Here is a 16730-nt window from a genome sequence, read left to right on the forward strand (position 1 = left end):
GAATACTGATAAAGAACTCATCACCGTTGGATTTTATCAGTGGGTGAGTGAGTGTCATCATCATAACCGCCACCACCACCATCATCATCATCATCATCACCATTTTAATCACCATCATCTTCTTTTTCTTTGTCGAAGCCATAATCTTCACTATTGCAACTAAAACAACAACAACAACTACAGACAGACAAGTTTTCAACAATCCAGCATAATCATTCAACGTCATCATCTTCATCATAATCATCCCATCAGATACCTCTGATGCTATTATTACAAAGCGCCATCTGCTTCCTGATTGGTCAGCTCTGGAAGGCTGTGTCCAGTCAAAGTGGACTTCACCTCATTAACATAATTGACGCCGCCCAAGCCGTTCAAAATGCCCTCTACCCTGAAAGACGAGAAAAAACATTGAAATATATATCTCGTCATATTACAAGGTATATATATATATATTTTTTTATACAAACACACATAAATATATACAAACAAACATTATACAAACATACACAGATACAAACATACACAAATACAAACATACATACTCACATACAAACAAACACACAAAGACAAACCTTCACAAATAAACTTACATACAGATTCCTAACGTACCAAACCAGTTATAGAGGTGGCTGGTGTCGCGGCCTCAAGGCGTTTCTGGCCGTTAGGCTGCACTTGAAGTTTGGACAAAGATTTGGTATGTGTGTGTCTGTGTGTGTGTCTGTGTGTGTGTCTGTGCTTTTATGTGTGTGTGTTTGTGCATAAGTATAGCATTCTAAGTAGTATAACATTTCATTTAAAATTATCTAAAAATATGCGGGGATTGAATTGTGTAGGATTTCAACAAGAATAATAACAATTATAGTAGTGATGATGATAATGATATAATAATAAAAATAATAATATTAATAATTATTATAATAATAATAACAACATCAGCAACATCAGCTACAGCAACAACAACAACAACAACAACAACAATAACGGCAAATAATTACTCTAATAGGAACAATAGAGTCTTACGCATCGGCTTTTCCATCTGCTTTCAATGTTTTTGAGTACATTCGAAGAACGTATTATATGCATACAGACATACATAAACAACACATATACATACATACAAACATACATACAAACATACATACATACAAACATAAAATATACAGGAAACTATCTGTCAGTCTTCTACATATTCCTAAAAATCATGAATATCGCAAACGTGTTTCTACAATTCTTCTTGATTGGCAAGTACCTGGGAGGGGCTTACCACTACCTCGGGGTAGCCTTCTTAATCCAGTTTGCATTCCCGACCAATCAGAATCAAGTAGGTCCTAACTTTCTAACCAATAATCATCCGAGTCTGGCGCACCTGCCTTATGATTCGTCGACTTTATTTAGAAAGAATTTAACTAATGGCAGGGATTATTATTTCGCGGCTTATATCAGAGATTACAACAACAACTACAACAACCCCAACAACAACAACAGTAAAAATAATAATATTGGCGATGATGACGACGATGACGAAGTTAAGAAACATGTGCGATTTATGAATCCTAACAACTCAACTGATAATAATAATAATAATGATGATGATGAGGTGTCCTTCAAATCTATTATAACAAGGAAAATTCGAAACCAGCTTCATCATCAACAAAAACAGCAACAAAAACAACATCAACAACAACAACAACAACAACATCCACAACAACAACCGCAACAACATCAGCAACTTCCACAACAATACTTTCAACAAAACACTCAATTAAACAGCCGAACACCACCATCACCACCGTCACCCTTGCCCTCATCACCATTATCATCATCCCCATCATCACCACCAACATCATCATCATTACTATCACACTTTTCTCGCCAGTTTTTCACCATTCCAAAATTCATCCACCTCACAAACCGCCTCTTCCCAAAGGTCACATTTTGTGATTTTCGGATTCGCCGGATCACCAGCTCCCATCTGCACACGGTTCAGTGTGTACTCAGTGCCAACTTCATCAACGAGAAGGTAAATTAAGGAATTAAGTGTACGCCTTTTCAATTTTGTGTACAAACATACCTACAAACGCTTGTACACACATACTTACAAACGATAGGACAAACTCACTTGCATTTTGAAGTCGTGTTTTTAACACTAAAATGTAAGGCGTATTCATTATAGGAATGTGTTTTTGTATACAATTGTATCCACACACAACAAACATGTAAGGGTATACATACATTACATGAGTATACATACATACATACATATACATGGGTAGAACTGATACACACATGTGTAGGTACATAAATGATACATGGTTTGGTACCGTGTAAACTTTCGCTGCGGTTTTCAATTTCAAAAATATGAAATTTCAAAAGCAAATAAATATCGCTGGAAAATAAAAACTGATCCTCATATTCCGTCTCTCTCTCTCTCTCTCTCTCTCTCTCTCTATATATATATATATATATATATATATATATACTTTTATTTTTCTCTCTATTATTCTTTCTTTTTTTATCAAAAATGTTAAGAACATTAAGAAAAATATATTTAGTAGTATTTATAATGGAAGATATAAACTTAGATGGGTTTCAACAAAAACACACTTATAAATGTAAACTGATTGCTCTTAAGGGAGAAAAAGAAGATGGGATAGATAGAAAGAGAGAGAGAGAGAGAGAGAGAGATAGAGGAAAGAGAGAAGAGAGAGATAGAATGAGATAAAAAAGAAAAATATCATCTTTATACCACTTTATCTTCCTCTCTCTCTTTTCTGTTTCTCTCTCAAACTCGTTTTTTTCTTTGTTTGCCTTTATTTATCTTTCTCTCTTTCTCTCTCGCGGTCGCTTTCACTCTATTTCCCACTTTTATTCTTCCATTTTCATTCTGTAGCTCACCTCTTTCTCTTTTTCTTTCTTTCTTTCTTTCTTTCTTTCTCTCTCTCTCTCTTTCTTCCTCTTATGTAGATAATTTTTTTTACTACAGAATATTATCAAGTACAAAATTTGCTTATTAACGATAGGATTTTTTTTAACGTTTTTCCTAATTTAAGTAGCTGTAGTGTTTGTTTGTTTGTGTTTGTGTGTGTGTATGTGTGTTTATATAAGTATGTAAGTGTGTGTGTGTGTGTGTGTGTGTAAAAGTGTCTGTTTGTGTGTGCTTGCTTGGATTTGATTGTGTTGTAGTTGATAACATTAATCGATTTGTATAATAAAAAAAATCTCCTCACCAAGTGCAGTAATAATAAGAATAATAAGATTAATAATAATAATAATAATAATAAAAGAAAATAATAATAATAACAGTAACAGTGAAAACACATAGAGCGGCCCGTGACTATTTTTTGCGGCCCTCAAGGCTTTGTTCTCCAAAAAAAGTTCGTCAGGCAGACATTATGTCCAAAAAGGAGCCAGAAATCTTTAAAAAATTCTCTACAGGGTCAAAAAAATTTGTTATTTAAGTACATATGCGGCTCTTCAAAGGTAAAATAGTTCTTAGGGCGGCTCTCACAGCAAAAAGCTTGCCCACCCACCTCTGATGTAGAGTAATGAAGGACAATCAACTTCAGTGAATCTTTCTTTAAACTTTACAGTTTATAAGACATTAATTTATGTTTAGATTCACTGTTTGTCAAGCGTTTTTAGTATATATAAATTCTCCTGTAAATACGCTTCTAACCGTATTTAAGATTTCAAATTATTAAAAATAATGATTGAATCGATTTTTACACGCTAGGTCTTTATCATCCTCTGGTTCTGGTTGGTGTTGCTCCAGTCTTTGAACGTGTACAGCTTCGTCGTTTGGTTCAGCAGACTCTGCGTCAAAAAATTCCGTCGAGATTACGTGATTAGGCAGATGTTGATGATTCGGAATCGAGGGTTCGGAGTGGGATTGGGATTTCAGGAAGGTTTTATTAGACGGCGGGAGAGTGCGGGATTACCTGATGACGGCGTCGGTGGTGTCGCTGAAGACGCTGCTGCTGGCGATCTTGTCGCTAGTGGGACTGTTGTTGTTGACGTCGAGAAGAGAATCGCTGAATCGGCGTTCGTCATTAAAAAAACTGATTGTTTAACTGCTGGTGATAATGAAGAATACCCTCCAACTTTGACAAGTGCCACGCCAGCCACAAAATTCGATGAAGCAACAACTGCTGCCACTGCAACGACAACAACAACAACAACAACAACATCAGCACATGCCGAGATCAACATTGCAGAAGATGAAGAGCCACAAACAACAACAACGACAGCAACAACGACTCCAATAACACCTAGAAAACATCAGCTGAAGGGAGTTAGATTTCAACCGCAGCAACAACAGCAGCGGCAACTGCCACAACTGCCACAAAACGAACAACAACAGCAACAAACAGACTACGAACAACTACTTCAATCGTTCGCCGACAATTTCTTACGACAAGATGGGATATTCGTCTTGAAAATGCTTGCGAAAAATTCGACTCGACTCGTCGAATCTGACATCATAGCTTTACTGTGGGAAGTTCACGAAAATCGTTCGGTATATTCGGCTAAAACCGCCGATAGACCGTCGGCCAGTCGTGGCCGTCGAAGGAGTTCTATTTTTAGCAGCGGCGTGGGCGGAGTCAGCTCCAAAAGACGGGACACAGTTGTTGACGTCACCGAGTTGAGAGGGATTAGTGGATCTTTGAGGAAAGCACTGGTTGATGAATGATGATGATTGTGGTGATGGTGATGATGCTGTGGTGTGGTGACGCTGATATGTGCAGTGGAGTGCCTCTTATTAACATTTCTTCATTCTTATTGGGTTCTGAACGCCTTATCAATTAACTTAATTATTTGAATAGCTAATTGACTGATTGTTCCAATAGGCGAATGATTGATTCGTTGATTGATTGAATAAATGATTAGTTGATTGATTGAATAAATGATTAGTTGATTGAATGATTTATGACGTCATTTCACCGTCATAGCGATAACGATCTAAAGTCTAAAATACAATAAAAACAATTTTTATAAGATAATCGTATGACACGTGACCAAAATGTAATATTAATTTGTTAAATAAATAGATAAATAATTAAATAATATGATTTATTATTAATTTAAATATTTATTAAAAATATTTTTAAAATTTTTCGTTTAAATAAAAAACAACGTCGCCATAGCAATATTAAAGCCTCTTGTTTTTCAAAATCAATTTGAAAAAATTTAAAAGTGAATTTAAATGTTGGAAAATTTGTGAGAGAAAAAAAGCAAGTCCGCCAAATGAAGACTTTAGTCGCAGTGACGTCACGATGATGATGATGAAGATGATGACGTCACGATGATGATGATGACGTCACGATGATGATGATGACGTCATGATGATGATGATGACGTCACGATGAGGATGGTGGTGATGATGAAAGGCAACGATGAGAGCAAATATACTCCTTTTCTGTCTTTTTTTCTATCACTGAGAAAGAAATTAAATTTTCATTATAAACACGCATGCAGTTTAAGCCTTTGAAAGTAATTTCTCAATCAATCAGCAGACCAACCAATCAACAACCAATCAGTAAGCAGACGAACCAACCAACCAACAAACCAGCCAATCAGTGAACAGACCAGCCAGCCAATCACCAACCAACCAACCAACCAACCAACCAACCAACCAATCTCTCAATGGAACTTCTGGACAGCCTCCTAGCGTACGTGGGGATATATTTAGAACCGGACGAACCCACAACGCTATTGGTCGAAAGGTACGATGACGTCACAGGCGTAACGCGTGACGTATAAGATGAAATCTCCCCTATACCACGTGATGTATAGGATGGGATTTCCCCTCTACTGAAGCTGCTGATGCTGCTGTGGCTGCCACTGCCGCTGTATGAAAACCTCCTCCTCGATTTGTTCATCTGGGTCAGGGAGGAGGGGGTGGAGGAATTTTCAGAGTCACCTGATGAAAATTATTAAATAATTATTTTGAAAATTATTCGTATCATTTCAATAATATCAATAAAACTGAAAAACTCGATAAAAAACGATTGAAAAAAGACTAAGCAACCAACCAACCAACCAACCAACCAACCAACCAACCAACCAACCAACCAACCAACCAACCAACCAACCAGCCAGCCAGCCAGCCAGCCAGCCACCCAGCCAGCCAGACAGACAGCCGGCTAGCCAGCCAGCCAGACAGACAGACAGACAGCCAGCCAGCCAACCAACCAGCCAGCCAACCAACCAACCAACCAACCAACCAACCAACCAACCAACCAGCCAACCAACCAACAAATCAACCAACCAACCAACCAACCATAAATATGAACAGTACAGCTGGTTTCAGTGGCACCCATGGTATTAGAGGCTCTACAAGTAAACTTCCCGCCGTGAATTTTTCGCAGGCAATTTTCAACCTCGAGCGAGCACATGCCATGCGCGTAGCTTATGTCATAATCAATGTTGGATTTGTCAATCTCGACGCCATCTTTGTACCACGTGATCTGTTTGTTTGTTTATTTTCGTGACAAATTTAAACTTAAGAACATGCTTCTAGAAAATACTTCCATCTTGTTTAATTTAAATTTATTTTTTCATTCACACTCCTAACTAAACAATTCATCATCTCTACAAGAATATGATAATTTATTCAAATTTATTCAATTCATCATCCCTACAAGAATATGATAAATAATTAAAATTTATTCAATTCATCATCCCTACAAGAATATGATAAATAATTAAAATTTATTCAATTCATCATCCCTACAAGAATATGATAAATAATTAAAATTTATTCAATTCATCATCCCTACAAGAATATGATAATTTATTCAAATGACCTTGGGAGAGGGTTGACCCTCGACGCAGCTGCTCAATTTAAAGGCCGTACCCTCCTGAATAGATCTATCTCGCAGTGCGAACGTGAACTCAGGCTCTCTTCCAACTTCACTTTTAGTTGCAGTCGACGATGATGATGATGATGACGATGATGATGATGGTTCTAGGCTGTGAGATCTTAGTACCGGAGATTTTTTTGAGTACGACGACGACGATGATGATGGTGATGACGTCATTTTTCCAGCTGCGAGTAACAGTGATGATGACGATGATGTCGATAATAATAATAATAACAATAATAATAATAATATAAATAATAAAAACCTTCGATAGAGAGCAGCGCGGCCTCTTCTACCCTTCCGTAGACATTTTCGGCCCTAACGACATACTCGCCCCTGTCCGACGATGACGTCACTTTGTTTATTTTTAGCTCGTAGTAACTTCCGGTATTTGTCGTGACGTATTTTGTTGTTGATGATGACGATGATGTTGTTGTTGTTGTTGGTATGGGGTTTGAGTCTTTGAACCTGGGTTTATAAGTGAGTGAGTGGGTGAGTGAATGAATGAATGGATGAATGAACGAATAAATGAGAAGATGGATTGAAAAATGATGATGGATTAAAAAAAGATTAAATAGGTTGATGAATGAACAAATGATTGACGTAGCAATTAAATTAACACGTGAATTATCAGCTTAGTAAATGAATAAAAGAAAAATAACTTAATCATCTTCTTCATCAAAAACATCAAAAAACGTCATCATCATCATCACCATCATCGTCATCATCACCATCATCGTCATCGTCACCATCATCGTCATCGTCACCATCATCGTCATCGTCACCATCATCGTCATCGTACCATGTGACTGTAAGTTTTTCCGGCGAAATAATTTTGCATTTGAAGGAAGCCACGGTCCCTTCAATCGCTGATTGGTTGCGAGGTTTCCAGACGAATCTGGGTTGAACTTCTTTACGATCTGTTGATGTTGATGTTGTTGTTGATGATAATGATGTTGTTGGTGATGTTGATGATGATGACGTAAAATGTTTGAACTCACCGACTTTATGTAACACAATATTTTTAGTATTTTTCAGCAGCGATGTCGCGTCAACTAGCTTTCCGATGGACAATTTTTCAGTGTTTTTGTTTCTGCAATCTTTTTTTCCAACTTCCTCCTTCTCTCAGTCGATAAATTGTTTATTCATTTATTTATTCGTTCATTCAATCTATCATTCATTCGTTTATTTGTTTATCCGTTAATTAATTGATTAATTAATTCACTCAATCAATCAATCATTCATTCATTCACTCATTCACTCATTCGTTCATTCATTCACCTCTATACTCTCTAAAAGTTGTACATATCTCTCTTTCTCCATCAGCTTCGTTGAGTACTTGCACTCCCGGCAGAGCCAAGGGTGGTCCAGGGCCTCTTGTGACGTCATGCGCATGCTGATGATGATGACGACGATGATGATGACAGTGATGATGACGTTGACAATAATAATAATAATAATCATCATCATAACCTGGGTTCTTTGTCGATTAAGTTGGCAACGAAATCCTTGGCGCTTTCTGAAACGTTCAATTTTTTATGGTCCATAGAATATTTGCAGGATAAAATTTTTGCCACTTTCTCTTCTCTGGTCTTCGCCTCGAATGGAAATTTTCCTGTCAAGCTTAGTCATGATAATGATGGGAAATGTTGGTGATGATCTGATTACATAATTCATTGAGGAGCGCTGTTGAACATCGCGGAAATAGCGCTTTATAAACTAATTGATTAATTGATTGATTAATAAACAAAATGATTGGTTGACAGGACAGCCAATCAAAAGACTCACAGGACATAGGTGATCACGCCCACAGCCCACATATCCGAATAAAATCCGACATTTCCACCGTCGCTTAGTAACTCTGGCGCCATAAAATTAAGGTCAAGGTCGCGACATTCGTTGACCTTGAGAACAGGGATGTGCTTGGTGGGGTCCAATAGAGCAGATTTGGAAAAATTGGTTAGCTTGATGTCCTGGCTTTTGGAAGTCGTGAAGATTAGGTTCTCCGGCTGGTTTTATTTAAATTTTTTTTATGATAATAACAATAATAATTATTGTTATCATAATTTTAGTTATTATTAATTATTATTAATTATTATTAATTATTATTATCATCATCATCATTACTTTGATGTTAAGGTGTACAGCGTTATTTTCGTGCAGATGTTGTACACCCTCGCAAAGCTGACGTATTAATCTGGCCACATCCTCTTCCGTGGTTCGCTCGTTCTCATTGGCCAGTCTGCTAAGTATGTCCTCACCTGATAGGCTGGTGAAATTTGGGTAGATTTGAATGGTAAGTTCTGATTGGCCGGTTAGACTTTCATTGTTAAAAACTTATCGGCATGTTATCATCTATTGTAAGAGTCACATAGTAATTAAACATTCTAACCTTTACCATCATCGCCATCACCATCATCATCATCACCACCACCAACATCCTCATAATCATCATCATCACCATCTTCATCATCATCATCACTAACAATTCCAGAACTAAAGATATTGCGTCTTCATCTTCATAGACTGCGCACAGCTTTTGCAATTTCTTACTCCCACTCATCTTTGACATCAATTCCGCTTCTTCCATAACGGATTTCCGGTTAATCCGGATCTGATCCGGATTGACCGAAGTCGTGTTGTCGTTTAGTTTGATGGTCTCGCAAAGGTAACTTCTACTGGTCTGTTTGTCCGTAATTAGGTCAAGTTTTGCCTGCTCCGAACTGATTATGTAATTAGGTCAATGGTAGTTCATTACAACATAGTCAACATTATTAATATAACCTGGCTAATGTTTCTTCAATTTCAAATATATGACCGAGTTGGCTAATCTTCTTAACCTTGATGACGTCATCTGACGTCATCAGTGACGATGACGATGATGGCGTGAGTGAAGCAGATCTCTCTCGGTCTTGTATGTGTGTGTGAGTTCACGAGAGTGAATCAAATTCATTCATTCGTTCCGTTATTCGTTCATGTTTTTCACTCATTCATTTTTTCCATTATTCATTCGTTTCCTCCTTCGATTAAACATTTGTTCCTTCATTTATTTGTTCATTTATCCATCCATTCTTCCATCCATTCAACCATCCGTTCATCCATCCATCGATCCCTCCATTCACTTAATCATTCATCCAGTTAAAAACACATGAGCTAACAATATTGGTCGTAATTCTTTCTAGGGGATTTTCCATCAGACGTAGTTGCTGTTGTTGTATCAGTTTTAATTTTACCTATGAAAAGACGAATGAATGAATGAATGAATGAATGAATGAAAAAACGAATGAGTGGATAAATACATGAATTCATCTCCCTCGCTGACCTGATTGTCCGGGAACGATTCTGATTGGCTCAGAAGTTTGGCCACGCCCGAAAACATTACAAGCCCCGACGCGTAGTTGGTAGATTTTGTTGTGTAGGACGTTCTCTACTTTGCATTTCGTGATCCTATCGGACGGACGGTAGATAATTTATTAAATTTTAAATTGAAAAAACTTTTCTTCTTCTTCATATTTATCTATCTATTTACTTGTCTGTCTATCTAACTAATTATATATCATTAACCAATCAATCAATCAACCAACCAATCAATTAATCAACCAATCAATTAACGAAACCTCGTCAAAGAATAGGGTAGCCATTTTGAATTATCCACATAACTATTTCCACTGGCCTGATGCAGAATCTCCACAAAGTATTGCGTAATCGTACTTCCGCCATCCTCTTCCGGCTCATCCCACTTCAAAATTAGGCAGCCATCCGTCACCTCTTCAAATGTTAAATTCCTCGGAACTCCCGGAACGTCTAAAATTAGCGTAAAATAAAAAAATTATTTTTTGTATCTTTTTCATTGCTCAGTCCCCAGCCCCAACTCTAACCATAATCCACCACATACTGACCATTAATCTTGATCTTAACAGTCGCCTGGTCCTCCCCATACTTGTTGGTCAGCACGACATCGTACTCGCCGGCATCCTTCGACTGCAAGTTCTCCAGCCTCATCATCACGAACCTCGAGGTACTGTCGAACCTCACCCGCTCACTAAACGACCGCGGAACCGTTTCCGTATTGAAGTTAGCACTGCCGGATGTGACGCCATTCGAGCCAACCGGTACCGACGACAACCGAGACAAAGATATCCGACTACTTGATGATCGACGTCTGGACCGATAATCGTACGACGATTGTCGGTTAAACAGAGTGGACGACGACGACGTCAAAGAATTACTGCAGTAAGGATCGTTACTGTAGAACGCGTCGTCGATATCGGTGACGTCATCATCTACGTCATCGATCGTCGGCCTCTCAGCGGCGTAGAGTTTCTCGCCGGTTCGTTTGTTGAGCCACTGAATGGAGGGCAGAGGCGTGGCAGAGTAGTAGAACTTGATACTCGCCAGACTCCCGCGGTCCTGGATCAGAGGTTGTTCATAGGCCTGGGGTACGTGGATTCGGGGCGGAGCTAAAATGGAATAATAATAATAATTATTATTATCATAATTATAATAATAATAATTATTATTATTAACAATTACATAATTATAATGGTTTCTAATGACAAAGACCACCAAAAGAGCATATTTCAATTCCTAATTCCCAACCGTTAACGACGAGAATAGTCCTTGATGTTTTATTTCCCTGGAGATTTTGTGCCCTGACCATGTACTCGTCGGCGTCATCTGCCGACAGGTTTTTAATTGTGAGTGTGTGCACGCTTTCGAAGTCAGCCTCCCCATCATCAATGGTTATTTCGTACTTCGGTACGTTAGTTGAGTTGGAATTAGATGATGAGGATGATGATGAGAATGATGAGGAGGATGTGGTTGTTTTTGTTGCTGCTGATGTTGCTGTGGGTAGGAGGTTTTGGCTTCCTTTATACCTGGTGGAGTAAAGTGTCTTCAATTGCCCGTAGAAGAATTAGTAAAATACTCTGCATTGTTGCTGCTACTGTCTGCTATGCAAAGGTAACAATTAAAAGCACAATTGCTTTTTCTACCATTGTTACTGCTGATACTCTGGCGACTACTTACCACTACAACTTGCTACTACTACTACCACTACTACTAATTCTGTTGCTACCACTACTACTACTACAAATAATGTCATTGAAATGAAATTACTACCAGGTAATTTTAGGCGCCGGTTTTCCGACGACGACAACCTGCAACTCGACCGACCTCTCCGCCAGGACCTCGTAACTCGACTGAAGTGCAACTTTGAATGTCGGTATTTCTGCATTGGGGATACCAAATAAATGAATAATAATAATAACCACCATCATAACCAACAACATCATCACAATCGTTCCAATTACCTAATTGGTCTTCGATTTTTACGGCCGGCGATGATTTAGACGGGGTTCCTGAGCCTGCCTCGTTGCTAGGCACGACTCTAAACTTATAGACGCGACCCTCAATTAAGTTTTCAACAGTACAACTGCACAGGCTTTGTTGTTGCTGTTGTTGTTGTTGTTGTTGCTTGGTAGACGTCATCAGGTCGGACACCGCTGCTGAAGTCCATTTATATTTTTTATCATCACTAATATCGTCATCGTCATCATCGTCGTCATCGTCATCGTCAATGAATGTTTTTTCCACGGTGTAAATTGTGGTGGGCGGAGTTATGAGACTTTTGATTGACGTCACGTCGACCAATGGCGATGCAGTCCACGTTAATGTGGCTCTCGTTTTTGAAACGTTCGATATGATTGGCTGGCCGGGACTTGCCGGTGTGGCTTGAAATTTGAATTTTTAAAACGTTTACCAATGAAAAACAATTTTTAGAATATTTTTTTTCATAAAAATTAAGTTTAAAAATTGAAATATTAATTTTAAAAAATCAAAAACCAAAAACAACTTTATAAAAATTTTATTTGAAAAAAAAATAAAATGTAAATACCGAATGGATGTTTGGCCTTAACAGTTCCTTTGCAAACCAAATATCGTCCAGTACCATAGATATTAACAGCGGAAACTCTGAATCTGTATACTTTGTCCTCTATTAAGTTGTCTATGGAGGCTTGTGTAGTCTGTAGTGGTATTTTTTTGATATCTTTTGTCTTTGCAGGCGTAATTGGTCGACATTGGTGGTGTGGATGATGATGATGATGTGATGATGATGATGTGATGATGATGAGATGATGATGATGAGGATGACAAAGATGACGGTGACGATAACGATGACGATGAAAATTTTGATAATGATACTAAGGTGACCTTGACATTGGAACACGCCGTCGTCCAATAGGATTTCTCCACATCATTTTTCTCAACGACGTAATGGAGTATCTTTTGTGGTAAAAATAAAAATAACAATAATAACAAAAATAATAATTTTTAAAAATAATAATAATAACAAAAATAATAATTTTTAAAAATAATAATAATAACAAAAATAATAATTTTTAAATTATAATAATAATAATGATAATAATGATGATAACCTTACTAAAGCCGTCCATTTGAGGAGGTCGCCAGGAGAGAGTGCACGAGTTTTTGTTGACGTCATCGACCCTAAGTGGGCCCAGGCACTTTCCTGGCGGTCCTGATAACGATTAATTATAATTATAATACAAATATAATAATTATTATTATTGTTATTATTATTATTAGCAGCAGCAGTAGTAGTAGTAGTGGTAGTAGTAGTAGCAGTAGTAGTAGTAGCAGTAGTAGTAGTAGTAGTAGTAGTAGTAGTAGTAGTAGCAGTAGTAGTAGCAGTAGTAGTAGCATACCTTTTACAATGATGTTGATGAGGCAGTTAGCTGATGCCACGCTGTTACTGAGCTGAAGAGAATACTGTCTTCCGTTCATCTTCATGGAAGCTCCTAGAAAAAATTAATAATTATAATTGTAATAATATTAATAATAATAATATTATTATTATTATTTTTATTGTTATATAAAAAATAATAACAAACCGGAACTAACTTTTAATATATAGAGTTACAAAGTCATCGTCTTCATTGGATAAAACCTCGATAGGGACATCATCGTCGTCGTCGTCATCTTCATTGCGATCATCGTCACCATCATCATTAACCTCACTTCCTGATCTCTTTACAATTTCAAGGTCGTCAATTGAAAGATTGAAACGGTGCGGGGCCGAGCCAGAAAATGCTATCCTCTGTTTGGTTGACTGGCCGACCAATAAGCTGAGCTCGTATGTTGATTGGCTAAAGGATGGCCGAACTGCGATGTGATTGGGTCAAATTTTTTTAAAATAAATGAACGGATGATGAACGAATGAATGAATGAATAGACAAATTGATAAATATATGAACCGAGAGATGAACGAAAGCATAAATAAATAAAAGGACCAAAAAAAATGATCGACCAACCCAGAACATTAAGTTTAGCCGATGACGTAACTTTACCAAAAAAATTACTCAACTCGCACGTGATCAGACCAGCATCTGACGACTTTGTATCTTTGATAACTAGATCGAAAATTCCAGTTTGGGTATTTTCCGTTTTTGATATCCTTCCTGCTACAATAACTGGACTATTGTTTAAGAACCTGGTGACAGTTATAGCCAAAATAATTGTTATTGCTATTTTTATTTATTAACTAGATAGAGCAGCCAATCAGAACGCACCATTTCGCAGTTGGCCATGGGCTTCCGGCAACTTTGGCCACCATGACGGCCTCTCCGCCGATCATAATGTCCGTATTCGATAGCGGGGTTAAAAAGCGTGGCTCGCTGCCCTCTGCAATTTAAAGTAGCTCAAATAAAAACGAAGAAATGAATGAGTGATTGAGCGAAACAGTTAACAAATAAATGAATGATGGACGAGAATGAATGAATGAGCGAATGAATGAGTAAAACAACATGAAAAAAGTATATATAACCACTGAAAACATACCGCTGTGTGGCGGCTTAGATGAAAACAACTTCTGATCACTATCATCGCCAACAACGTCATCATTATCATCATCGCCGCTGTCGTTCAGCCTAGCTCTATACTCAACTACAACTTCATCATCGTCGTCGTCATCGTCATCATCATTTCCACCATCATCAATGTAGAGCTTGCCATAGTGAACCTTCTGACCAACACTCGTCCATTCTTCAGAGTTTCCTCTCCTCTTTTCTAATACAACACCTGCAATTAGTTGGTATAATGGGTTAATTTATGCGTATAAATTATGAAAATTTTTAAATTTTCTATTTTTAGATCAGGCCCACCTTGTTGCTTGTAGCCAATAGGGTGCGACCAATCAAGCCTACACTTACCGTCATGAAGAACTTTTATGCTCGTTATAAGGCCAGACATTTTCGGGGCTGGTTATGATAATGATGTTTATAAGATGATGATGATGGTGATGATGATAATGATGGAGGTGATGATGATCTACAACGCTCGCTTTATATTTCGAACGGACACAAAGAGAAATAAAATGGGCATCAGAATAGAGTCAAAACTGTGTGGGTACGATGGCTCTATGACGGAATTCATGGATCCGTCGGGAAGTTGGCCAGACCAAATGAAATCCATTACGGATTAATTTAAAATAATATTAATAAATAATACTAATAGTACTTCAGAAAAAAAACAAATTACTTTGAAATGATAGAAAAAATATTTTGACGAACATTTTTTGTTATCTATGGAGACAAAATGAGATGGCAGGCTGGCATGACCGGGACCGGATTTGTTGACACCAAAGACTCTAAAGTGATGTTCTTTATTCGGTTTCATGTCGGTAACTGTGTGGATGAATGAATGAATGAGTGAGTGAATGAATGAATGAGTAAGAGGACAAATCAACTACCAAACAAATGAATGAATGAATTAGTGTAAATAACAAAATCAACCAATGACAATTGAGCAAATTGTATCAAAATCTTTGAAAAAAATTAATAAAAATAAAAACAGCCAACCAAGACAACGGTTGCCAGCATTGGAAGACACCCTACCAACAACTGACCAATCAGATGAATTCTTTTGGCAGGCCTCAATGACGTAATCGATCGGTGTGTTTCTATTAGCTGGCGTTAGTTTACTTACGGTCCATGTGACTAAGATTGTTTTATCTTTGGTTACTTCTACTTTTGGCCTATCCGGTGCTACAGGAAGTTCTGTTTACCAAAAATTGTAAATAAATACATAAATAGTAAATATATTAAGTAAGATAGCTATTAATTTTTATTTTTTTGTAATTTTAATGTGTGTAGCGCTATATTTCACTAACCAATTTCAGAAGGGATAATTAGAGTATCTTTGGTGACGAGTGGAGCTCCCTGACCAACTTCATTGACGGCAGAAGCACGGAAATTGTACGGAACATCATCTTCAAGGTCGTCGACGAAGCACTCAGTTTTCCGGCAATATTTGTTTATGGGTTTCCATTTACTTTCATTTTCGTTTCTCATCTCGACGATGTAGTGGGTTATTGGTTTTCCCCCGTTGTTCTAAAAATAAAATGCGAGGATTATATTGTTATAATGAAAGTTTTACGCAAACGAAAGAAAGGGAGAGAAAGAGAGAGAGAGAAAGAGAGAGAAATACAGAAGGACAAACCATTGGTGCTTTCCACGTTAACAAACAAGACGTATTTTTAATGTTGGAAACTTTCAAAGGTGCCTCCGGGGTGTCAGGGGGTCCAACGACGGTTAGGTTGATTTTAGTTTCGTCACCACCTAAGTCGTTAATTAGGTGCAGTCGGTACGTGCCGGTATCCGATATCTCCACCGACGGTTTCGATATTAAAAGCTCAGCGCTGCATTGGTTTGAACTGTTAGATGAACTTGAAAAAAGTGAAGTTGTTGACGATGCTGCTGTCGTTGTCGTCGGAGCCACATCGACGTTGAAGAAGCCGCGAATGATTGTTGTTGCCGTCGTTTGTGGTGATGTCGGTGATGATGATGA

At 37.7% G+C, this 16730-nt stretch overlaps 2 protein-coding genes across 2 annotated transcripts; one reads left to right on the top strand and one right to left on the bottom strand.

Annotated features, from left to right (window-relative positions):
• Positions 1-252: 252 nt before the first annotated feature.
• HELRODRAFT_122048 (hypothetical protein) lies at positions 253-4498 on the top strand (the record flags this gene model as incomplete). Its single annotated transcript, XM_009027068.1, has 6 exons — positions 253-437; positions 597-694; positions 1164-1276; positions 1877-2020; positions 3734-3905; positions 4371-4498. Coding segments are annotated over 6 exons (840 nt in total), but the record flags the coding sequence as incomplete, so codon positions are not given.
• Positions 4499-4972: 474 nt separating this feature from the next.
• HELRODRAFT_189095 (hypothetical protein) lies at positions 4973-15134 on the bottom strand (the record flags this gene model as incomplete). The annotated part of the gene is made up of 30 exons (XM_009027069.1): positions 4973-5351; positions 5375-5434; positions 5634-5920; positions 6281-6467; positions 6807-7048; positions 7129-7331; positions 7666-7783; positions 7865-7982; positions 8145-8259; positions 8337-8486; positions 8652-8872; positions 8991-9132; positions 9350-9586; positions 9648-9717; positions 10186-10310; positions 10481-10667; positions 10763-11323; positions 11427-11740; positions 12039-12093; positions 12176-12317; positions 12507-12595; positions 12814-12919; positions 13077-13148; positions 13304-13404; positions 13592-13684; positions 13788-14048; positions 14198-14376; positions 14456-14567; positions 14724-14963; positions 15047-15134. 29 exons carry the CDS (start codon positions 15132-15134, stop codon positions 5432-5434), a joined length of 4818 nt encoding a protein of 1605 aa, XP_009025317.1. The 3' UTR covers positions 4973-5351; positions 5375-5431.
• Positions 15135-16730: the final 1596 nt, after the last annotated feature.

This window comes from Helobdella robusta (genome assembly GCF_000326865.2).
Source record: "Helobdella robusta unplaced genomic scaffold HELROscaffold_5, whole genome shotgun sequence".
Taxonomy (NCBI): domain Eukaryota; kingdom Metazoa; phylum Annelida; class Clitellata; order Rhynchobdellida; family Glossiphoniidae; genus Helobdella; species Helobdella robusta.